General features: G+C 38.6%; 2 protein-coding genes across 7 annotated transcripts in view; one reads left to right on the top strand and one right to left on the bottom strand.

The window, feature by feature from the left end:
- Positions 1 to 10,154, bottom strand: part of RPAP2 (RNA polymerase II associated protein 2) — an 83,700-nt gene extending 73,546 nt beyond the window's left edge. For 2 of the 3 annotated variants that reach the window (XR_010940945.1, XM_067726902.1), the window contains exons 1-5: positions 10,003 to 10,153; positions 9,216 to 9,261; positions 2,174 to 2,288; positions 501 to 599; positions 228 to 293 (exon numbers count right to left, since the gene is read on the bottom strand). Coding sequence is in view for 2 of the 3 variants with exons in the window: in XM_067726902.1 (XP_067583003.1) it covers positions 228 to 293; positions 501 to 599; positions 2,174 to 2,288; positions 9,216 to 9,261; positions 10,003 to 10,075 (399 nt within the window). In the remaining variant the exon portion in view is untranslated. Of the gene's footprint in view, positions 1 to 227; positions 294 to 500; positions 600 to 2,173; positions 2,289 to 9,215; positions 9,262 to 10,002 lie in introns of all 3 variants that reach the window. The other variant, XM_067726903.1, reaches the window with a different exon arrangement.
- GLMN (glomulin, FKBP associated protein) overlaps positions 10,151 to 24,269 on the top strand; it is a 43,448-nt gene continuing 29,329 nt past the window's right edge. For 2 of the 4 annotated variants that reach the window (XM_067726907.1, XM_067726904.1), the window contains exons 1-7: positions 10,151 to 10,259; positions 11,077 to 11,152; positions 11,583 to 11,708; positions 15,736 to 15,855; positions 17,122 to 17,230; positions 18,655 to 18,895; positions 20,631 to 20,733. In XM_067726907.1, the coding sequence (XP_067583008.1) occupies positions 11,114 to 11,152; positions 11,583 to 11,708; positions 15,736 to 15,855; positions 17,122 to 17,230; positions 18,655 to 18,895; positions 20,631 to 20,733 (738 nt within the window). In that variant the 5' untranslated portion in view covers positions 10,151 to 10,259; positions 11,077 to 11,113. Of the gene's footprint in view, positions 10,309 to 10,503; positions 10,684 to 11,076; positions 11,153 to 11,582; positions 11,709 to 15,735; positions 15,856 to 17,121; positions 17,231 to 18,654; positions 18,896 to 20,630; positions 20,734 to 24,269 lie in introns of those variants that run through there. The other 2 variants (XM_067726905.1, XM_067726906.1) reach the window with 2 other exon arrangements.

Below are 24,269 nucleotides of genomic sequence, written 5' to 3'. Positions count from 1 at the left end.
GCCTGAATTTGTGCCAATATGCATTTTTAATTTTTAAAAGTTCACATATTAAGTAAAGTGTAAGCAAAGAGGTTTTTTTTAAACACCTTGAATGAAATATTTATAAATGAAAAACTTTTAACATGGCTATTTTCTAAAAGGCAAGATTTTAAACAGATATTTTTAGAATTCCATCTAGTATAATATTAAAAATTAACTGCCACATTGAAAATAGCCTTTAAACTTACCTTTCTTTCAGTAATATCATAGACTTTATTGGTTTTGGTAGAAATTTTATATTTCTGTTTTGGTACCTAAAGAAAAGAACATATAGCTTACAAAAGAATTCAAATAATAAACATGAACTTTACAGTTAACAAGAGTAAGTCATCTACATATCATATCTTTGGCTAACTCACATCATTAGTTCATGACCTGTTTCATTTATTGTTCTTTCTACACAGTATTTTGCTAAATATAAAAATTAAAAGTCTACATGTTAAAAAAAAGTAGTTACTTACAATTCCTAGCTTCTTCCGACATAAGGGATAGCCACAGAGTTTGATAATAGAACGCTCATCCACGACATCACTATAATGAGCAGGTGTGATGAACTTCCCCTATAAAGAAATGAGAGGGGCATTTCCCCCACCAGATTATTGGAAAAGTTTACTTATCAGCTCTTTAAGCTTTACCGATCTCATTTGAAAACACAGGGATCATAACAGTACCTATCTCATAGGTTTGATGTTAGAATCAGAAGAGAAAATAAAGGAAAAGTACTCAAAAAGCGCTTCTTGACACATACTAAGTACTCAGAAAATGTTAGCTATTATTAAAAAAAAAAAACCCACAAAGCCCAAAAAATTTCTGCCATGGTAGACTGTGCATCCCTGTAGATTATACAATTCATGAAAGGAGGAAGAAGTGATGCTACAGTGACTGCTATATCAAAGGAAAATATTGATAGTATATTTTATTTTAAAAAAGTATTACTTGGGACTTCCCTGGTGGCACAGTGGTTAAGAATCTGCCTGCCAATGCAGGGGACACCAGTTCGAGCCCTGGCCCAGAAAGATTCCACATGCCACGGAGTAACTAAGCCCACGAGCCACAACTACTGAAGCCCGTGCGCCTAGAGCCCGTGCTCCACAACAAGAGAAGCCAGCGCACCATAACGAAGAGCAGCCCCGCATTCGCTGCAACTAGAGAAAGCCCGTGTGCAGCAACAAAGACCCAACACAGTCAAAAACAATTAAATAATAATAAAAAAAGTATTACTCAAAAATAAACCAAATAAAATAATAGGATATAATTTAACCTATTTCTTAAAGCACAATCTCAAAAACAAAGTATACTAAAGGTGTCATTGTGATTCCTGAACAAATTTTTGTGCAAAATCTTCTATCTTCTGAAAAGAACAGTGAGGTGATAGTTATAAGCTAATGCCAGATATTTTCCTTTGACGTTTTCATGTTCAAATAATCTCAGTTCTTGAGACAAACCATTTCTGGTCTGTCTTTGTCTTTAAAGTCATCAAGTATGGAGATTCTGATGCAGTTACCTATATGAATTTAAATACTGTCATATTTATATTCCTCTTGTTTAGGAAAATCTCTAAGCCACACTAAGAATTATTTCTGCAATAAAATTTCTGAGCTTTAATTTTCCATTTCTTTTTTCTCTTAAGGATTATGAGGATATAACAGACATTTCCATTCAAGTTTTTAATGCAATAAGCCATTAAAGAAAACAAAAAAAGTTTTTTAATGCAGATGATAATTCTCTTATGTGTTAAACTATAAATGGTCTATATTTCAGGTTTTTAAAATATCAAAATTAATGAAATTACATTAACAAAAATAACGATCTTCCATTACTAAAATAGGATAACATACAGAATATGAAAAGTGACATGGGGATCAGCAGTGCAAAGCAATGAAAATCGGTTGAGATTAGCAGACTGGTTAAAAGAACTAGCACGAAGGGGTAAAACATGCATGTTATCTCTCTTTAGTGCATTTTAAAGTCACTATAAAACAAGGAATGCATAATAGTTGATTATTTTTAAATGCATAAATTCTATAGCATGTAGCTGACAATAGATTCAAAGATTTCAATAATGTAAAGACGTTTCACATTACACATATTTAAAGATCTTATACAACAAAAGTAATAATTTATCAACACATACACACTCCCTTAGGAATTCTTCTGTAATATTCTCTTCTAAAAGCTGTTCAACAATACGTAGAGCTTTTCTCTCAAACTCAATCTTCTTTCTGACAACTGCTTCTAGTTCGGCTTTCCTAAAATTAAAAAAATATGTATTTTTTTTTACATATTATAAAGGTTATAAAGGTTATTCTACTTGTAAGTTTTAGCATAGCTAATTTTCTATATTTTAAAATACAACACTAACAACTTACTATTTTGCTATTTAAGTTAAATGTATATTTTTAAATGCTGTTTCTTTCAATCCAATACTTTTCAAAAAGGAAACAAGCTACTTGTTACACTGCACACATTGATGTCTGCCATAACAACAGGATTATTTGACTTCCAGAGCTCAGAGGACAAGGAAGAACTTAGAGTCTCCTACAGAAAAGAAAATGAGGGGAAATCTTTTTGCCAGTTAGATTTTATACTCAATCACTCCTGTGTGTACCTAAAAATGGAGGTTTTCCCCTGAAATCGTTAGAAATCAGAAGTGACTGCAGAGGTAAAAGAGGATTTCGGCTGTTCTTGTGAGTAAAAATTTCTTTGTGCTAATTCTCAAAAGTTAAGTAGTGGCTGGCCCAGTCTGACAGGACAGAGTCATATTTGCAAAGAAGTATTTACTTACTTTTGTTGTAAAGTCTTATTAAACAACTATATTGATATGACTATATAGTTTAGGAAAACAACAATCTTCCTAGGAGGGCTGGACCTTATCCTCGCACCAGTGGGACTCTGTCAGCCTTTGCTGGCCCCATGAATACACATTATGAATATAAAAGCAGAGGCTATCTGATCAAACAATGGCCCTAGGACAGTGGTTCTCAAGTCTAGCTGCACTTTAGGATCATCTGATGAGATTTTTTAAAAAGATACCATGCTTAGGTCCCACTGCAGGCTAATTAAATCACAATCTTTGAGGACGGGGCCTGGTTACTGGTGTTTTCTTAAGTGTTCCAGATAATCTTAGCGTGTAACAGGGCTGAGAACCACTGCCATGGGACCAAAGATACCAACTATCTTGGTGACTTATTTGCTCCTTTCCTACACTACTTTCTTCTTGCCTACCAGAACAACATTTGCTGCCCTCTTGGACATTGACTAGGCTCTCATACCTGGACCTAGAATGTATTCACCTTTTCTCCCTTCCTTCACTGACTTCCAAGACTTTAGACTCTAGTTCCTGGCCTGGAGCAATATGTCTTACAAAAACAATTTGGAGAAATGACACAAGATTGCCAGCTGGGGACAAATAGGGACATTAAAACAAGAAGAAACTTGCAATTAACACCTGTTCTCCCACCATTTCAGAAAGACCAATCTTACGTCAAATATGTAAAAAAGACATGGACAGAGATTAAAAGACAGTTCTTTGTATTGAATATATATATTCAGCTTTATGACAAACATTATTTTATTTTTCTCATTTTGCTGCCTACCACTAAAAGCTATGTCATATACTAAGATCAGAACAGAATGTACATTAGGAGTTGCTAACTTAAGCAGTTAATCACCTCAACGTGCAGGAACAGCCGCACTCCTTAACTGATGGATACCTACAGCTGTATCCCATGGATAGCCCTGTCTCACTGCTGCTCTCTAACCCAAATGACAGGTAATGTGGTGTACAGCAGTGGTTCTCAAACTTTTTGGTTTCAGTGTTCCTTTATACTCTTAGCTTTTGCTTATATAGATTATAACTGTTGATACTTACCATACTAGGATTAAAGGTGAGAAAAATTTCAAGCGTTCATTTATTAATTCATTTAATAGGAATGCACCCATTACATTTAACATATTTTTAAAAATCAATTTATTTATTATTTATTTTTGGCTGCACTGGGCCTTTGTTGCTGTGCACGGGCTTTCTCTAGTTGCCGCGAGTGGGGGCTACTGTTCGTTGCGGTGCATGGGCTTCTCACTGCGGTGGCTTCTCTTGTTGCGGAGCATGGGCTCTAGGTGCACGGGCTTCAGTAGTTGTGGCACATGTGCTTAGTAGTTGTGGCTTGCAGGCTCTAGAGCGCAGGCTCAGTAGTTGTGGTGCATGGGCTTAGTTGCTCCGCGGCATGTGAGATCTTCCTGGACCAGGGCTCAAACCCGTGTCCCCTGCATTGGCAGGTGGGTTCTTAACCACTGAGACACCAGGGAAGCGCTTAACATATTTTTAAATGAAAAATTTATTGTGAAGAGAGGAATTGTTTTATATTTTTGCAAAGCTCTTTAATTTCTGGCTTAATACTATTCACCTGGATTGAATGTAGAAGTATTTTTCAGTTGGAATAAATTTATGAAGGATCACTCCTTTCAACAACTAGTTGGCTACCCCAAGGATTTTTAATTGTTTCATCATCCTGCGTGATCTGCTCAAAATACATTTCAGCTTATCTATATTCTTCAAATCATAGTGCTTAGAATAAAATATAATCTCAAGCTTGTGGTCAGATCCATGTTGAAGAGAGTTGCAAATTACATTGTTATAATTATTAACTAAACTTTACTTTTGTATTTGGTCGGCCAAAAGGTTTATTAGGTTTTTTCCATAAGACGGCTCTAGTAGCACTTAGTTGTCTTTAACTTCATTCGAAACAATTTTGTTAGATTGTATGTGACAGCTGTCATATCAGCTTACGTTAAAAAAAAAAACTTATCAAAATTGGTGAATTTTTGTGTAGCCATTTTAACATTGAAGATGGAAGAAAAAAGCAACGTTTTTGGCATATCATGCTTTATTATTTCAAGAAAGGTAAAAACACAACTGAAACGCAAAAAGATTTGTGCAGTGTACGGAGAAGGTGCTGGGACTGATCAAACGTGTCAAAAGTGGTTTGAGAAGTTTCGTGCTAGAGATTTCTCACTGGATGATGCTCCACAGTTGGGTGGACCAGTTGAAGTTGACAGCAATCAAATTGAAACAATAATTGAGAACAATCAACATTATACCACTCGGGAGATAGAAGATACACTCAAAATATCCAAATCAAGCCTTGAAAATCATTTGCACCAGCTTGGTTATGTGAATTGCTTTGATGTTTGGGTTCCACATAAGTTAAGTGAAAAAAACCTTCTTGACCAGAACTTCCCTGGTGGCGCAGTGGTTAAGAATCCACCTGCCAATGCAGGGGACACAGGTTCGAGCCCTTGGTCCGGGAAGATCCCACATGCTGCGCAGCAACTAAGCCTGTGCACCACAACTACTGAGCCTGCGCTCTACAGCCCGCAAGCCACAACTATTGAAGCCTGTGTGCCGAGAGGCCGTGCTCCACAACAAGAGAAGCCACTGCAATGAGCAGCCCGTGCACCACAGCAAAGAGTAGCCTCTGCTCACCGCAATTAGAGAAAGGCCGCGCACAGCAATGAAGACCCAACACAGCCAAAAATAAATTAAAAAAAAAAAAATACCCTTCAGAAAAACAAAAAAAACCCTTCTTGACTGTATTTCCGCATGAGATTCTCAACTGAAACGTAATGAAAACATTCTGTTTGTTTTTTTTTTTTTTGCGGTACGTGGGCCTCTCACTGTTGTGGCCTCTCCCGCTGCGGAGCACAGGCTCCGGATGCGCAGGCTCAGCGGCCATGGCTCACGGGCCCAGCCGCTCCGCGGCATGTGGGATCTTCCCGGACCGGGGCACGAACCCGTGTCCCCTGCATCGGCAGGCGGACTCTCAACCACTGTGCCACCAGGGAAGCCCAAACGTTCTGTTTTTAAAACGAACTGTGATGGGCAATAAAAAGTGGATACTGTACAACAGTGTGGAATGGAAGGGATCACGGGACAAGTGAAATGAAACCACCACCAACCATACCAAAGGCCGGTCTTCATCCAAAGAAGGTGATGTGTGTATGGTGGGATTGGAAGGGAGTCATCTATTATGAGCTCCTTCCAGAAAACCAATTAATTCCAACAAGTACTGCTCCCAATTAGACCAACTGAAAGCAGCATTCGGAATTAGCCAACAGAAATCTCATCATCTTTCATCAGGATAACACAAGACCGCATGTTTCTTTGATGACCAGGCAAAAACTGTTACAGCTTGGCTGGGAAGTTCTGATTCATCCATCCAATTCACCAGACATTGCACCTTTGGATTTCCATTTATTTCGGGCTTTGCAAAATTCTCTTAATGGAAAAAATTTCAATTCCTTGGAAGACTGTAAAAGGTACCTGGAACGGTTCTTTGCTCGAAAAGATTAAAAGTTTTGGTAAGATGGAATTATGAAGTTGCCTAAAAAAAGGCAGAAGGTAGTGGAACAAAAGGGTGAATAAGATGTTCAATAAAGTTCTTGGTGAAAATGAAAAATGTGTCTTTTATTTTTACTTAAAAAACTGAAAGCACTTTTTGGCCCACCCAATAATATTTCCTAAAGCCAAGTCACTATAATCATGCTGCTCCACAGGAGAATACTCTTCAAAACAGATCTCAAATTTATCTGATTTCTCCACTCCCAAATGATCACTATCCCTAACATCTTACAACTTTTAAAACTTAAATTCTTCTACTTTATTAAAGTTTTCCCATTTGCACTTAGAAAATCTGAATTTCTCACCATGGCCTACCAGGCACTGTTTGAATAGAACCCACCTCTAACCTTTTCCTATGCTGCTTTCTTCCTTTGCTCAGAATGCTGCATACCACCCTCAGCATCTCTTTTTTTTTAAATGACTAAGCTTTTTCTTGTCACACATATTGCCACTTCTGGCTGGCGGTCTCGCCTCACTACTCTTGGTCTGGTAAATGCCTACTTAGCCTTTAGGTCTCAGTTTAATTATTACTTTCTTGGAGAAGGCTTTCCCTGAAAACCTACCACCCTTCCTGCCAACCTCCAGCTTTACTGGACCCCGGTTTCTAGTTCCTCCATCACAGTCTTTTCCTTTATAGCACTTATCATAATTGGTAATTATGTATTTATTTGTGATAATTTAATTGGTATTTCTCTGTTCCACTAGAAAGGAACTGTGTGTATTCTGTTCAAAATCATATCCTCAGGGCCTCTGAAACCACACAACTCCCAGAAGAGAACACAGTCAGAATACTCTTTGACATAAAAAGCCCAGAGATGAACCCAAACACATATGGTCACCTTATCTTTCATAAAGGAGGCAAGAATATACAAGGGAGAAAAGACAGCCTCTTCAATAAGTGGTTCTGGGAAAACTGGACAGCTACATGTAAAAGAATGAAATTAGAACACTCCCTAACACCATACACAAAAACTCAAAATGGATTAAAGACCTAAATGTAAGGCCAGACACTATAAAACTCTTAGAGGAAAACATAGGCAGAACACTCTATGGCATAAATCACAGAAAGATCCTTTTTGACCCACCTCCTAGAGAAATGGAAATAAAAACAAAAATAAACCAATGGGACCTAATGAAACTTAAAAGCTTTTGCACAGCAAAGGAAACCATCAATAAAACGAAAAGACAACCTACTGAATGGGAGAAAATATTTGCAAATGATATGACCAATAAGGGGTTAATACCCAAAAATATATTAACAGCTGATACAACTCAATATAAAAACAAACAACCCAATTAAAAAATGGTCAGAAGACCTGAATAGACATTTTCCCAAGGATATATACATGGCCAACAGGAACATGAAAAACTGCTCACCACTGCTAATCATCAGAGAAATGCAAATCAAAACCACAATGAGATATCACCTCATACCTATCAGAATGGCTATCATCAAAAAGTCTACAAATAACAAATGCTGGCGAGGATGTGGAGAAAAGGGATCCCTCCCATACTGTTGGTGGGAATGTAAATTGGTACAGCCACTATGGAAAGCAGTACAGAGGTTCCCTAAAAAACTGAAACTAAAACTACCATATGATCCAGCAACTCCACTCCTGGGTATATATCTGAAGAAAATTACAACACTAGTTTGAAAAGATACATGCCCCCCAATGTTCATAGCAGCATTATTTACAATAGCCAAGATATAGAACCAATCTAAGTGTCTATCAACAGATGAATGGATAAAGATGTGGTTTATACATGCCATGGAATACTACTCAGCCATAAAAAAGAATGAAATTCTGCAATTTGCAACAATGTGGATGTACCCAGAGGGTATCATGCTTAGTGAAATAAGTCAGACAGAAAAAGACAAATATTATGTGAAATCACTTATATAGAGGACAAACTAGTGGTTACCAGTAGGGAGACAGCAGGGGGAGGGGCAAGACTGGGGTATGGGACTGAGAGATACAAACTATGTATAAAATAAATAAGCAACAAGAAGGTACTGTACAGTACAGGGAAATTTAGCTATTATTTTTTAATATTATTAATATTATTTTATATGGAGTGTAATCTACAAAAATATTTACTCTCTATGTTGTACATCTGAAACTAATATAATATTGTAAATCAACTATAGTTCAATTAAAAAAATTTTTAAAAATCATATCCTCAGGGCCTAACACAAATCTGGCATGTCTTACATTTAGTAAATAATTTTTGAAAGAATGAGTAAATTAAGGCCAAAGCCAATACTTTATAAAATGATACCTTATAGATATGTATACTTTAATCATCCTCATAGACTATATCTATTCTAAAAACCTTTTTGACAGGAGATAAAGCCTTTTTAGGAGATGCCTATAAACAGTACAGGACAACTTTTTGCTGAAAATATGGACATGATGTAAACAAACAACAACAACAAAAAAGGTTTCTTGGAGTCTCTGGCATATAATGCAAAAAAAGGAGACTATGTGAAGAGATGAAAAAAAAGTACCTGGTTAATTCAGGAATGTTTATTCCCATTGACATCTTTCTACAGATACTCATACCTTCACCAGCAATCTAAACGTGTCCATTGGACTTTCTTAAGGTGTGGAGTAGGTAAAATAACAATCTATGATAGAATTTATCGTACTTCCCAGATCTTCCCCTTCTCTCAAAATAACTTTCTCTGAGGTAGCACCCATTATTGTTTTAAAAAATGGTTCAATTAATATGTGATTAACAGATAAGTGAAAGCAGCTGTCTTGAGTAGTTCTCATACCTTTTAGAAGCATCTTCTTGTTTCAAGGCACTTGTCTGCTTAGTACCTACAATTAAAGAAACAAAAAACAGTAGGTCAAGTCTACACAAACACACCAGGTTACAGGACAGATTCTTGCCCAAATAAACTGTAGACCATCTTTTCTTCTTTTCCACACATTTCACTTCCAATTCTGTGTGAAAATCAAATGAAATGGGAAGGGAATCCAATTTGGTTTTGCAAACTAATTATTTTTCTTGGTTAAAATGTATCTCTCTCAGGACTGATTTTTCTTGTATCACAGTCGCATAACTAAGCACTCCTGAAAGCCCGAGATCTGGGTACTTCTAGGGGCAACCGCTCTCCGTCCCCGTAAATGTTCGCTCCCGGGCAAGAGGGGTCTGACACCTCAGAGAACCAGGGCACCAAAGCAGCAGCACATCTGGAAGAAGGACCAGTGCCTGAGTCGAGGTCAGCTGCACTCGGCCTACCGACGCTGCCCTGGTCACTTATCCACTCTGGCGACCCCAGCTGCAGGCTCCCAGGACCTCTACTTCTCATTCCCTCAGAGCCTGGAGCACAGCCCATTCTGGGGGAAATCTCGGAACACTAGTGTAAAGAGGTGGGGGGTCTGGCCGAAGGTCTTTCCCAGAAGGCCAGAGTTCGGCGGTGGGAATCTCCCGGCCTTCTCTGCCCCGAAGACCTCCTCCCCTGGGGCAACCTTTCGGGAGCGCCCCGCACGCCTCAGTCTGGAATTCTGTCGGGGACCAGTTCTCAGTTCCAAACGTAGGAAGGCCCTTCTTCCTACCTGCGACGTTTCGGGAGGCACGAGGACCCCGGGCCTTACGGCCGGCAGAGACCTTTCCGACCCAGTCGGCCATTGGCAGCGTCGTCGGCGTCGGAACCGGCCCAGGAGCCTTTCCCCTAAGACTCCGCCTCCCGTCGCGTAGCGCGGGGCGGGACCGGCTGGGGTGGGGCGGGGCCAGGAAAGCGGCCTGCTCTGCCGGAGGAGGAGGAGGAGGAGGAGGAGCAGAAGGAGAAGGAGGGCGGCGAGAGGCCTGGCGGGTAGGTGGGTGTACCGGGGGTCCCGGGCGGCCGGGGCTCGCGGTGGACGGTGAGTCTCAGAAAACCCGGCGCCCCCGCGAGGTCTGGGGCCCGAAGGCCGACGCAGGCGGGAACAGGGAGAAATGGCTTCCCTTGGATGCCGCCTGCACGCGCGCTGGGGTTTTATCCGCCTTGGAGCGCGCTGCTGTGAGGATACTACCGACACCCCGCCCCTCCTGCGGGGCGTGGAACGGGCCTTCCCTCCGGGGGAAACGATGGCCCGTGGGAACGCAACGGTGTTGTCCTGAGGGCGGCCTGTTGCCTTGCCTCCGTGCGATACAGTGATTTCACTAGCTCGATTGATTATATTGGGGGGACTACATCTCGTACAAATGCCCTGGTCACACTTGGCGGTGGAGGACATCTCAACTTTCACCCCCTCCGGGTGAGCTGTGTTGCACTCCATTTTCTGTCAAGTGGGTTAAAAAATAAAAAATTCCCTGATGATTAGAACTGATTTCAGGCCCACCTTTTGGAGGAAAAAAGACTGCCTTTTTAAGCCCTTGTAGTCCAAATTTGAGCTGCCTCTTGCGAGTGCACTAGAGGATTTTTTTTTCCTTGAGTTTATCTTTCAAAATTATGCTCCAGGGAAACTTAAAAGATGAAACAGGAGGCTTTTCTTTAAATTTTCTTAGGCTAACATAGTAACTTTCAGTAAAACCATTTCAGCTTTAAAACTTTCCATTTTCTTTATTGTATTTATTAATAATCAGAATGAAATAACTTATTAATATTTCAATATAGTATTACTGATAGTTAACAGTTTGTCTTATGTTAGTACATTTCAGCATCAAAACTAGGAAAAACAAGAAGGAATGGCTGTGGAGGAACTTAATTCCATAATAAAGAGATGTGTAAGTAATGTTTTCTTTTTCTTTTTATGAAGTTAAATAATCTTTCAAAATATGGGCAGAGCACAGATTACTTTTAATTACATCTGCAGTCACTCAAATTGTTAATCTTCTTTAATCCTTGCTTTTTTTGACCTATGAATAAATAGCATGAAGGCAGGAAGACAGATTGGAGTATGTCACTTGGAGAAATAATCTTTATAATCTTTATAATTTACTGATCCTTCTCATAGATTTCTTTGGTACAGTGGATTTCAAGATGATTTATTAAAGTATTTTTAGGCTTATCCTAATTTTCATATATACACTTATGTGCACCTTATCTAGAATTTAAACATTTCTTTTTTTAGAGAGAGATAAAATAAGTCAAGTAGTTATTGAATTTTCATTTGCCTAAAATTACTGTTTTTTTTGTTTATTTTGTTTTTGCCAGCAAATCCTAGAAGAACAAGACTTCAAAGAGGAAGATTTTGGCCTGTTTCAGTTAGCAGGCCAAAGATGCATAGATGAAGGACACATAGATCAGCTATTAGAAATTATTCAAAATGAAGAGAATAAGGTAAGTATAATCTTTGTATGTACTTCTCAGTCTTTACTAGGAAGAGAATAGCCACATGATGCTATTATTCATCCATTTATTTTTTTCAGCAAACATTTAAGAATCAACTTAAATTTCCACAGTAGAAAACTGTGGAAAATAAAAAGGAATTAGGACTAATTATATATTTTAAGGTGCTTACAGTCTGGTGGAAGAGATAAACATGTAAAGAACTAGCAATAGGAGGCAGAATAAACAGATACTTTATATCTGTTAACTCATTTAGCTTCTCCAGAGTAAGTGTTATAGTTGAAATGTAAGTAAAATGCTTTAGAAGAGTGGGGATTACTTCTGGTTTAGAGATCAAAGTGGTATTTGAATTAGCAATTTACATTGAGAAATATAAGTATCAGCCAGGCTACATATTCATTTTTGGTCATCAGCACATTCTTTTCCTTCAGCCAGGTGTATATGGGAAACCAAATATTAAGTAAGATCATATTTTGGGAGAGCTGGATGACCTTACTGGCCAATATCATCCAGCTACAATTGTCTGAGAAATCATTCTGCACAATGAGAAAGGATGTTTTTGGGATCAGGAACAGCTGGGACACAGTGTTGACAACACTGCCTAATTTTGTGTCTTTGAACCCCTCCCCCATCCCCACCCCTCTTCTTATATAAGGGAAGATCATCTTCTTTCCAGGAACATAATCGTTCTTCATTTATAGTCCTATTTATTTATACAGAAGTTTTCTTTTGGGGGACTTCCCTGGCGGTCCCGTGGTTAAGACTCTGCGCTTCCACTGCAGGGGGCGCAGGTTTGATCCCTGCTCAGGGAACTCTGATCCCCCATGGTATGCGGCATGGCCAAAAAAATTTTTCTTTGTTGATATCACAATCTAGTCATGCTGGCCTAGGATTATATCCAGGGCACCTTGATTGTATTTAGGAGATTACTAAAACTTTTTAATCATACATTGTTATAGAATCTCTTACTAGTTCAAAGGTCTTATCCCTTTTTATTTATATTTTTTTAAAATAAAAATTAGCACATTTTATTTAGTACATTTGTTTTTGATATGTGTTTATAATACCTTTGTAGCCCCAAATAAAATAAAATTAATGCTTTCTTTAACTCCTTGATTTTTCCCAATTGCATTCTCAGAGGATTATCTTTGAGAGTACCTTACTTTTAGCTAATAATAAAATTAATGAAAGTTAATAATATTTATTGAGATCTACTATGTGCCAGGTGCTGTCTTAGGTGCTTTACATCTTTTAACTCACTTAGTCTCTCCTGAATCCCGTGAGATAGGATTTTCTAGATAAGGAAAGAGTCACTGAATGATAAGTGATTTGCACAAAAGTATCAGCTTTTATGTGGCATCAGGCATTCAGACCTGTGCAGCCTGTTTCCAGAGCTCTTAACGATTCTGCTCTGCCTCTGGTTAGCACAGTGTAGCACTTGAAAGGAAGTTTTAGAGTAGAAGAGAGAGGACTGATTGTGAGGTGGCAAAGGTGATGGGGTTTCTAGCCTCTGAGAAGACAATACATCCTGAACAGAAACAGGCAACTTAAGGAGGAGAGAAAGTTCCCTGGCAGAGGACAAATAAGTTGGCATTGTTTGGCAACGTTGAGTTTAAGATGCAGCAGGCAATCGAAAAGTAATCTTTAGAGCTCAGTAGAGAAATACAACATTAAGATGTAGATTTGTGTGTCACTCTTAGAGATTAGGTGATTGTGATAGACTTAAGCATAGTGAGGCCTAGCCTTGATAGCTTGAGGATCACCTTTGTAATGTGGTCTTCTAAATTTAAAGGTTCAGATATTGATAAGACAGAGTTTAAAACTGCACCTTAGTTTACTTGCAGGTGACACAATCAAGATTGATCAAGATTTACTATTAATCTGCTTTGTGTAAAAAAATTTTTCTTTAAGTCTCAGGAATGGTAGTTTGTCCTAAGACGCTATAGTGCAGGGGTTTTCAACATCAGCACTGTTGATATTTAGTAATTTGGAAAAATTATATGTGTTATAATAATATATAACGTAAATTCCCGATTAGTAAAGACCTAAATATTAAAAGTCAGGCCACAGAAAAGATAGAAGAAAACAAGACATAATATCAGATCTTTGGAGAGAGGATAATTTGTCATGCTTAGAAGTAATAGACATAATTCAACCTGTGTTTGTGGAACATCTGTTTTTTTTTTTTTTGCGGTACGCGGGCCTCTCACTGTTGTGGCCTCTCCCGTTGCGGAGCACAGGCTCCGGACGCGCAGGCTCAGCGGCCATGGCTCACGGGCCTAGCCGCTCTGCGGCATGTGGGATCTTCCCGGACCGGGACACGAACCCGTGTCCCCTGCATCGGCAGGCGGACTCTCAACCACTGCGTCACCAGGGAAGCCCTGGAACATCTGTTTTGTAACAGGCCCTACTCTAGATGCTGGGAATAGATACAGTAATGAACAAAAATCAGTGCCCCATATGGATCTTAAATTCTAGCAAAGACAGATAAATCATTTAGTAAGTTGGAAAGTGATAAATTCTATAGAGAATAATGCAGCATGATCAGGGGGATGGGTTGTGTTGGGTGAAATTGCACAGAAATTTGAAGGAAGCAGAGACAGCCCCACAGTAAGCTATGGGACTGTCTGGGTAAGAGTGTGCCAGGCAGAAGAAAAAACTAGTGCAAAAAAAATATTCAGAGAGATCAATGGAAGCTATCCCATTAGATAAAAAACATGATTGTTTTGCTATTTGTTTAAAAAAAATCAATTTAAGGCTTCATTTTATGCCATGTTTCCAATGTAAATCTTACTGAATAAAAAGAAAGGCAATATATGTGTGTGTGTGTGTGTGTATATGAGTATATATGTATATATATGTGTATATATGTGTGTATATATAAATATATGTGTATATATATTTTTTCTAATTTAAATGAGTATTTATGTATCTCAAGGGGAAAACCGTTTTAGACCTAAAAGCACTAGAAAAGGGACCAAAGAAAAAAAATCACTGTATTTTGCTGTATAAAAAATTAGGACAACCAAAAAACCAAATGACAATTTGTCGTAAATACAGTGAAGTGAATATTAACATATCGGGACCTCATGCAGGTTGGTAAGACAAACACTAAAACTTCCAGTTGATAAATAAAGATGTAAACAGATAGCATCTCCTCTTCTGAACTATGTATCCACATACCCTGACATTTTTCTGTTGCTAGTTCTCTAGGACATGTTAAGTCCTAGCACAATGCTGTTTCTGAGCCTTGAATGTATTTCCCACCTATCTATGCCTGATAAACTTCTGTTTCTTTAACAAGCCTTAGCATAGCTATCACCTATTCTGGGAAGCCTTTCTTGCCTTCCCCAGGTAGAAGTGACTGTTCTCCTGCTATACTTTAGCATTTTAATTAATTAATTAATTAATTAATTTTTGGCTGCGTTGGGTCTTCGTTGCTGTGCGCGGGCTTTCTCTAGTTGCAGCAAGCGGGGGCTGCTCTTATTGCAGTGCGTGGGCTTTTCATTGCGGTGGCTTCTGTTGTTGCAGAGCACGGGCACTAGGCGCACGGTCTTCAGTAGTTGTGGCATGAAGGCTCAGTATATGTGGTTCATGGGCTCTAGAGTGCAGGCTCAGTAGTTGTGGCACACGGGCTCAGTTGCTCCTCGGCATGTGGGATCTTCCCGGACCAGGGCTCAAACCCGTGTCCCCTGCATTGGCAGGCGGATTCTCAACCACTGCGCCACGAGGGACGCCCTAGAGGAACTATTTAAAAACTGGGAAAGACCAAATTACCTGGTTAAAAGTAAAGACCCATTTGCCTTTCCTCAGTGAAAGTATTAAAAACTATTTTAGAATGCTGTTACCTGTTAACAGCCAACCCTAGGAAGTCAATGGTGAGATGTTCATGGATTCACTTGCCTCATCTTTCCTGTTTTAGAGGAAATTGTCAGCTCCTCCAGGTTAAGAAAGCTTACTGTGAGAGTCCTGTAGATGGCAGTATTTGCTTTATTTTACTATGAAAATGTTTTTACAGGTCATCATTAAGAATATGGGCTGGAATCTTGTTGGTCCTGTTGTTCGATACCTTTTATGGAATGATAAGGAACATGATAAAAGAAAGTATTATTTTCTGATGCTTGATTTATTGGTAAAGGTAAGTTAACACAACTAGATTCTCTTTGTCACAATACACAGCAATGTTTTATAATTCCCTTTAATGTTTTTGGTGAGAAAGCTTTTAGTTCATGAAAGTATAGGTGGGAACTCTTTGGAGAAGAGGCCCATCCTTATTTACTGGATGGGCCAGTCCATTTCATTTTTCCCAGATTTTCTGGATGTAAGAATTATCTGACCTCATCTTAGACCCACTGATTCAGAATCTTCAGAGAGAGGCCTAAAAAGCTCTATTTTTTAAAAAGTAGCTTATTGTTCAGATGTGAAATTCATGCTTTAAAGAGGTAGTTTCAGACCACACTGATGTTTTGGCAACGCTGGAACTAAAATCAAATATGAGTGTTCTTTCTTCTGTGGTATGTTCCCTAAAAGAATATGAAAAACCTAGAATGCCAGTGATAACAGAGGAAATAAGAGTAGGAAATAGGTTAGTGGTGACTGACAGCCTTAGGTAGACTCTGAGTAAAAGGTTAATAGAGTTATAAGCCAAAAATGATGGTTACAAGAGAGAAACTCTAAGAGAAAGGACATAAGAAGCCACTTAGAGGTCACTGTAAATAGACACAAATATGTACTTGAAAAGAGGGAACTCCCTAGATATTAGTTATTAACTATGAGAGCTTTTAGAAAAACAAGGCAAGTGAGGCGATAAAATATAACCAGTCAGAAAGCAACGCAAAGTTTTGTCTGTTCAGGAAAAACAAAAGAGACTTTACACTCATCTAACTACCCTAGCAGTATGAGACAGAAAGATCCCACCTGCTGGAAGCCCTGGGAGACAAAGGCAGCCTTCAGAGTAGACAGGCAAAGCTCAGAGGAAACCTCAGCTCTGGTGTTCAGGCTCTCCTTTCCCCTATTTCTCTAACTTTTCCATTAGTCAGGAATTTAAGTCTCTTAAATGTAGTTGTCCATTGGGAGACCCTTGACTTCTTGCTTTCACAGAATCTCAGACTCTCTGTTTTGCTAGTGTATTTTTTTAAATTTAATTTTAACTTTTTATTTTATATTGGAGTATAGCCGATTAACAATGTTGTGATAGTTTTGAGTGCACAGCAAAAGAACTCAGCCATACATATACATGTATCCATTCTCCCTGCTAGTGTATTTTTTAAAAACTTTTTATGAGGTGTTTTACTGTTAAACAAAAATAATTATACTGTCTCAGTATATGCCTTTTAAAAATAATAATCATGTGGCTTTAAATACAACTTGTATTAAACAGGTTCAATTGTGAATATTTTTATAGTTATGTAATCCAAAGGAATTATTGTTGGGTTTGCTTGAGCTGATTGAAGAACCCTCTGGAAAACAGATATCCCAAATTATTCTTCTTTTACTTCGGCCATTACAAACAGGTAATGAGTATATTGACATCTAAGTGTTTCTTGTTTTATTTGTGTAAGTGCCTTGATATTACTCCAAGATGTCAACACTATAGCAAAGTTTATGCCTAATTATTTTTTTTATATAAATTTATTTTTTTATTTTTGGCTGCATTGGGTCTTCGTTGCTGTGTGTGGGCTTTCTCTAGTTGCAGCGAGCGGGGACTACTCTTCGATGCAGTGCAGGGGCTTCTTATTGCAGTGGCTTCTCTTGTTGAGGAGCACAGGCTCTAGGTGCACAGGCTTCAGTAGTTGTGGCTCATGGATTCTAGAGTGCAGGCTCAGTAGTTGTGGTGCACGGGCTTATTTCCTCCGCAGCATGTGGGATCTTCCTGGACCAGGGCTTGAATCTGTGTCCCCTGCATTGGCAGGTGGATTCTTAACCACTGTGCCACCAGGGAAGTCCCATAGTTTATGCCTAATTATTTAGTACTCTGCTTAAACTAGTAATAGCAATGCGAGTTTGAATCCTGCTACTCATAGAAAGTTGGCAATACCTGGCACGGAGATGGTACCCAGTAAATATTTTGTTGAATGTCATGCTCTTTTTCATGTGCTTTGTTGTGACCTATAGTTTTTGCTTAACCTTCCTATCTGCAGCTTATATTTAGAATTTTTCCTGTAAACATATTTAAAGGATTGCCTCTGCAGTGCTCAGTTTGATAGCATTGTGGTAGTCATGTATCTTAATTAAGAACAGTATCGGGCAGGGCATTGCTCAGCCTTTGCTTTAGGAGGTTGGGATTGGGAATAACAAAGGTACTACTGAACAATGAAACAAGTGTGGAAAGAAAAGTTTCCATAACTGAGTGCAAAAACAGTATTGATAAGTAATGGACTTTGGCAACCAAGGCAGACAGTATTTATGCATGGGAAGAGACCACTTTTTCATTTTATAACATACATATAACTCAGAGTCTGGTAGAAGGACCCAAAATCAGAAGCTAGAGTAAATTTATTTTAAATGTGAATTCCCAACAGCTTTGTATAACTTGAAATATTTAAAGTCTTCTAGAAAAAAATCTAATACTACTGCCTTTCATTTTTACAGTGCTTTATAGTTTACAAGACACTTGTTCCTATTTTATACTTATAACAACCAAAAAATATGGAAAGAAGTGTTTTCGTTTTAAGTATGTAACCTGTGGTGTAAACATACCTGAACAAAATTTCATGGCATCTGTTGTAAAGTGTCATGATTGTAAGATGCTCCATTATTTTATGAACCCCTAAGAAGGAAAAAAATACTGCCAGTTAAGCTATGATATGTCATCCTGATATCAGAGTTGTCAAAATATGGAGGAAATATGTGTTGTACTTCTGCATTTATTGGACTTCTCCCATGTTTAGCATACTTGATGAGGCTGCCTCAAGTAACAACTTGGTCTCTGTTTTAGTGATTCAGAAACTTCGTAACAACAAGGCATATTCAGTTGGATTAGCATTGTCTACGCTTTGGAGTCAGCTGTCTCTCCTTCCTGTTCCATACTCAAAAGAACAAATACAAGCAGATGACTATGGCCTTTGTCAGTGCTGCAAGGCCTTAATAGAGTTCACTAAGCCTTTTGTGGAAGATGTCATTGATAACAAGGAAAGCTCAATGGAAAATGAAAAATTAAAGGATGAAATACTGAAATTGTAAGTATATTTTAAGAATAATTCATAATGAGGGCTTCCCTGGTGGCGCAGTGGTTGAGAGTCCGCCTGCCGATGCAGGGGACACGGGTTCGTGCCCTGGTCCGGGAAGATCCCACATGCCGCAGAGCGGCTGGGCCTGTGAGCCATGGCCGCTGAGCCTGCGCGTTCGGAGCCTGTGCTCCGCAGCGGGAGAGGCCACAACAGTGAGAGGCCCGCATACCAGAAAAAAAAAAAAAAAAAGAATAATTCATAATGGACTTAAGTGATAGTTCAGTTATTTTATGTTTCTTTGTTTTATTTGTTTGCAATGGAAATTTAAATCTAGTTTCTAATTTTGAATTTTAGAAGAATATGGAGTTCAGTTGATATAACATGGGCATTTAATGAAGCATCGATATTTTAAAAAAATGAAACCAAAATCCATTTGTTTAGTTTACTTATATTCTTCTATGGGTTGCCTTTACTCGCCATGGTAAGTGAATAATAGCAGTGAAGGAAATAGATGGGTGTAGCGCAAAGAATCTGGTTTTCTGCAGGGGAATTATGTTTTTACTCTCCCTTTGAAAGCAGCAGAAGGTGCACCAGACAGCTGAACTTCCAATTTGACAACAAAAACAGTAGCAGAGAACCCAGTAGCATTCACTCCAGGGGTACCGTAGACCAGCAGTCCCCAACCTTTTTGGCACCAGGGACCAGTTTCGTGGAAGACAATTTTTCCACGGATGGGGAGGGGCAGGAGGTGGGGGATGGTTCAGGCGGTAATGCAAGTGATGGGGAGCCATGGGGGGTGATGGGGAGCGGCAGATGAAGCTTCGCTGGCTCACCCGCCGCTCACCTCCTGCTGTGCATCCCGGTTCCTACCAGGCCGAGAACCAGTACTGGTCCGTGGCCCAGGGGTTGGGGACCCCTGCTGTAGACTATGTATGCACTGTTCAGTATGGCTGTCAAGCACTTGACATATGGTTAGTCCAAATTTAGTGCTCTAAGTGTAAAATCCTCCCTGTATTTCGAAGACTTGTTATTAAAAGAAATACTAAAATACCTCAATTTTTATACTGGTAACATATTGAAATAATGTTTCTGACATATGGGTTAATAAGAGAAATTATTTAAATTAATTTTTCTTGTCTCTTACTACTTTTTTAATGTGACTACTAAAAAATTTTTAATTATATATGGGGCTTTAATTATATATGAGACTCTTAGGTAGTGCTGGACTGGATTATATTGAACAATATGGACCAGTAATTTTATTTTTAAAATTTTGAGACTAAAACCACTGTTAGCTTTCTATTTTGTCAGGTTAGGACATTAAAGCATTTTTTACCATTTATAAAACCCATTATTTCATGAAAGAAAACATATTTTAACTAAAATAGGTAAGACTTAATCACAGAATAAATTTGATTTTCTAAATTAAACAAATATAGCTTTATGAAAAAATTACAGCATTGTCCTGATTTTCCTTAAACTAATGAAAACTACATATACACTAGCACTGGTCCTAAGATAAATATTCAATATCCATTGGTATAGTCCAGACATGGAAGTGACTCTCTGCATTGAATCTAGCAAGGTATTCTCATGCTCTCCCCATTACTAGTAAGAAGGATCTTATATCACCTGTTTTACAGGCCATTGGGTTATTGGTGCTTATGTTATTTTTCATGTGAAAACTAGGTATTTTATACTTAGGAAGTGCTGTATTCATCGTTACCCATTTCTTAAATTTTAGTTGTTTCAGAAGCTTGAAATGCCCTTTGCTGACAGCACAATTCCTTGAGCAGTCTGATGACACTGGAGATGATCCTTTAAGGTGTTTTGCATCTGAAATAATAGTAAGTACAGCTAATTTAATGTTATAAAATCTGCTATAATCTAAAATATTACCTGCTGTATTCTCATATACTGCACATGGGCATGTAAATTGATACATTTATTAATAAAGCAATATGTATTTTTTATAGAATATAGATAAAAAGATGAAAAACGAACAGCAATAATTTCAATAACTAGATATAAATAATATTAACCCCTGTATTGGAAAAATTTACAGTTCTCCTTTTGTGTCTTTTTCCTTTACTTTCACTCAGAACACTTCACTTCTGGCATTTCTGGTCACAAAATGTGTGGGGGTTTTATCTTTTCTTTCTTTTTTAAAAAAAAAATTTATTTATTTATTTATTTTTGACCCAACCCCCGTGTTGGGTCTTCATTGCTGCACATGGGCTTTCTCTAGTTGCGGCGAGCGGGGGCTACCCTTCATTGTGGTGCGTGTGCTACTCATTGCGGTGGCTTCTCTTGTTGCAGAGCACTGGCTCTAGGCGCGCAGGCTCAGTAGTTGTGGCACACAGGCTTAGTTGCTCCACCGTATGTGGGATCTTCCTGGACCAGGGCTTGAACCCGTGTCCCCTGCATTGGTAGGCAGATTCCTAACCTCTGAGGGAATCAGCCTACCAATGCAGCCACCAGGGAAGTCCCATTGGGTTTCTTTCCCACACGAAACAATTCTGCTGCACCAGCTGGGTGTCCTACAGTTAAACTCAATTTTGACACTAACTACCTGGAGATAGTATCAGATTCTGCAGGTTAAGGGCTCAGTCCCATGAGGCTGCTCCCTATTTCAGATGCCAATTGCTCGTGTTAGGTCCCCAGGTTACCCACAACTTCTGTTTGACTTGGCTACAAATCAGAGGTTCCATGACCTCCTCCCCTTTGGGTTCGATTATTTGCTAGAACGGCTCACAGAATTAAAGGAAACCCTTACTTATGTTTACTAGTTTATTAAAAGATATGATAAAGGATGCAGATGAACAGCCAAATGAAGAGATAGAACAGCCAAATGAAGAGATAATTGTACATAGGTCAAGGTCTGGGAGGGTCTCAAGTGCATGAGCTTCTGTTCTCATGATGTTGGAGTGTGTCACACTCCCAGTATGTGGATGTGTTCGCTAACCTGGAAGCTCTCTGAAACCCATACTTGGGATTTTATGGAGGCTTCCTCATTTAGGCATGATAAGATATTAACTCCGTTTCCAGTCCCTCTCCCCTCTCTACAGAACTGAGGGATGGGGCTCAAAATTCCAAGCTTCTAATCATGGCTTGGTCTTTCTCATTACCACCCCCCATCCAGGAACCATCTTAGTGCCCACTCAGAGTCACTTTAATAGAACAAAAGATGCTCCTAATGTCTTATCATTTAAGAATTTACAGAGGTTTTAGAGCTCTTTGTCAGGGACAGGGTTAAAGACAAAAGTTAGAACGAGAGATGTTCCTAGTGCTCTTATCACTTAGGAAGTTACAAGGGTTTCAGGAAAAAAAGAAAAAAAAGGGTTTCAGGAGCCCCGTGCCAGCAACCATTAGCAGAGACCAATATATATATTTTTTCTGTTATTTCACAACACCTTCCAGACTTTTTTCTGCTCTAATACTTATAAATAAATAAATATATACATATATAATTTTTAAAAAGATCCTATCATATTATATAGTTGACCCTTGAACAATGCCCAGGGGGTAGGGGCACCACAACTCTGCTCAGTCAAAAATCTGTGTTTAACTTACAGTCAGCCCTCTGTATCCTGAATTAGAAATTTGAGGAGGGATAGGAGGAGTTAGGAGAGGAGATTCCAGAACTTTAGGGGAAATAGCTTCTGAGGATGAGAGATGATTTGGTAACTGATATAAACAGATACATAGTTTAATGGGGTTAATGCTGATGGTCAAGGTAGCGGTAAAGAGGTTATGAGTGATGAAGAGGGATTGGGGAAGGGATTTTCCCAGGACCACATAAAAGCCTGGTGCCTCTTCATTGTTGCCAATACTAGAGTACAGTGTAAACCTCTGGATCCAATATAAACAGCACCATATGTGATATATGTACTCCAAGATGTCTATGAAAGTTGGAAACTGTTAAGGATTTTAAGCCTGGGAGTGATGTAATCAAACTGTTTTGAGTTCATCACTTTATTGGAGGATGAACTTAACTAAGAGTGGAAGTAGGGAGATGGGTTAGGTGTCTTTTGGGAGTTAAGTGATAATGATGAGAGCCTGAGTATGGAAAGAAGAGAAGGCAGATTTGAGAACTTTATAGGTAGATAAAATTAGCAAATTTTGGTAATGGATTGGATTTAGAAGAATAGTAAAAAGGTTGAGTTATGGACAAGGTTTTTTGCTTAGTTAACAGGACAGGTGAAGTTACCAATAATTAAGATAGAGAATACACAGCAAGCAGTAGGGGGTTTTTTACTTAAAAATTTTTTTTTATTATGGAAATTTAAGACATTCATAAAAATAGAACAATATAACATACTCTCATGTACCTCCTGCCCCGCTTTGACAATTATCAACCTTTTTGCCAGTCTTGTTTTATCTAGCCTCCCTCTTTTTATTTTGAGTTGATAAGCAATGTAAAGTTAGTTTATTTTTTTTTAATTTTTTAAAATTAATTTTTATTGGAGTATAGTTGATATACAATGTTGTGTTAGTTTTAGGTGTACAGCAAAGTGATTCAGTTGTACATATACATATATCCACTCTTATTCTTACTCTGTAATAGGCCATTACAGAGTACTGAGTAGAGTCCCTGTGCTATACAGTAGGTCCTTGTTAGTGATCTATTTTATATACGGTAGTGCGTGTATGTCAGTCCCAATCTCCCAGTTCATCCCTCCCCCCCACCCCCAGCCTCCCTCTTTTTTTGCTGTAGTATTTTATAGAAAGTCTAGATATATCATTTCATCTGTGAGTCTTTATGTATGCTTCTCTAATTGGTAAAGACTTTTTAAAAATCATAACCACAATGCCATTATGACACCTAACAAGATTAACAATAATTTCTAATATATGTATCTCTAATACCCAGAGACAACAGGTTTTTAAGGAGCAAATTTTGGAAAAGAGTAGATGAGATTACCCAAAGCGGTAGATCAATGTGAGAAAGGAAAAGCGTTCAGGACTGAATCCTGTAGGGTACCAGCGCTTAAGATGAGCCCACCAAAGAGACCAAGAAAGGAGAGTCAAAGAGGTGATGAAAATATCACAGAAACTGGGGTAGTAGAGTTCAGGAAGAAGGAAATGATTGCTACTGTTAAAAGCAGCAGAGATAGTCTGTAGAGTAGGAGTTGAAAAGCATCCATTGGATTTAGGAAGTAAGATGGCATTGATAATCTTAGCAAGAGCAGTTTGAGTGGAGTGTGGGAGACAAAAATCAGTGGACTAGATAAAGGAGTGCATGAAAAATGAGAAAAAGGAGATGACTAGTATAAGCTATTCTTTAAGAGTTTGGATGAATAAGGAAGAAGAGAGGCAATAGAGAAGACACAGCCTTAGATTGGAAGGTAACTGGGGGAGACAGGAGGTGTGAGCATGTTTA

Source organism: Pseudorca crassidens, chromosome 2 (assembly GCF_039906515.1).
Source record: "Pseudorca crassidens isolate mPseCra1 chromosome 2, mPseCra1.hap1, whole genome shotgun sequence".
Lineage (NCBI taxonomy): Eukaryota > Metazoa > Chordata > Mammalia > Artiodactyla > Delphinidae > Pseudorca > Pseudorca crassidens.
The sequence above is the reverse complement of the archived record's forward strand: the minus strand, read 5'-3'. Positions and strand labels throughout refer to the sequence as shown.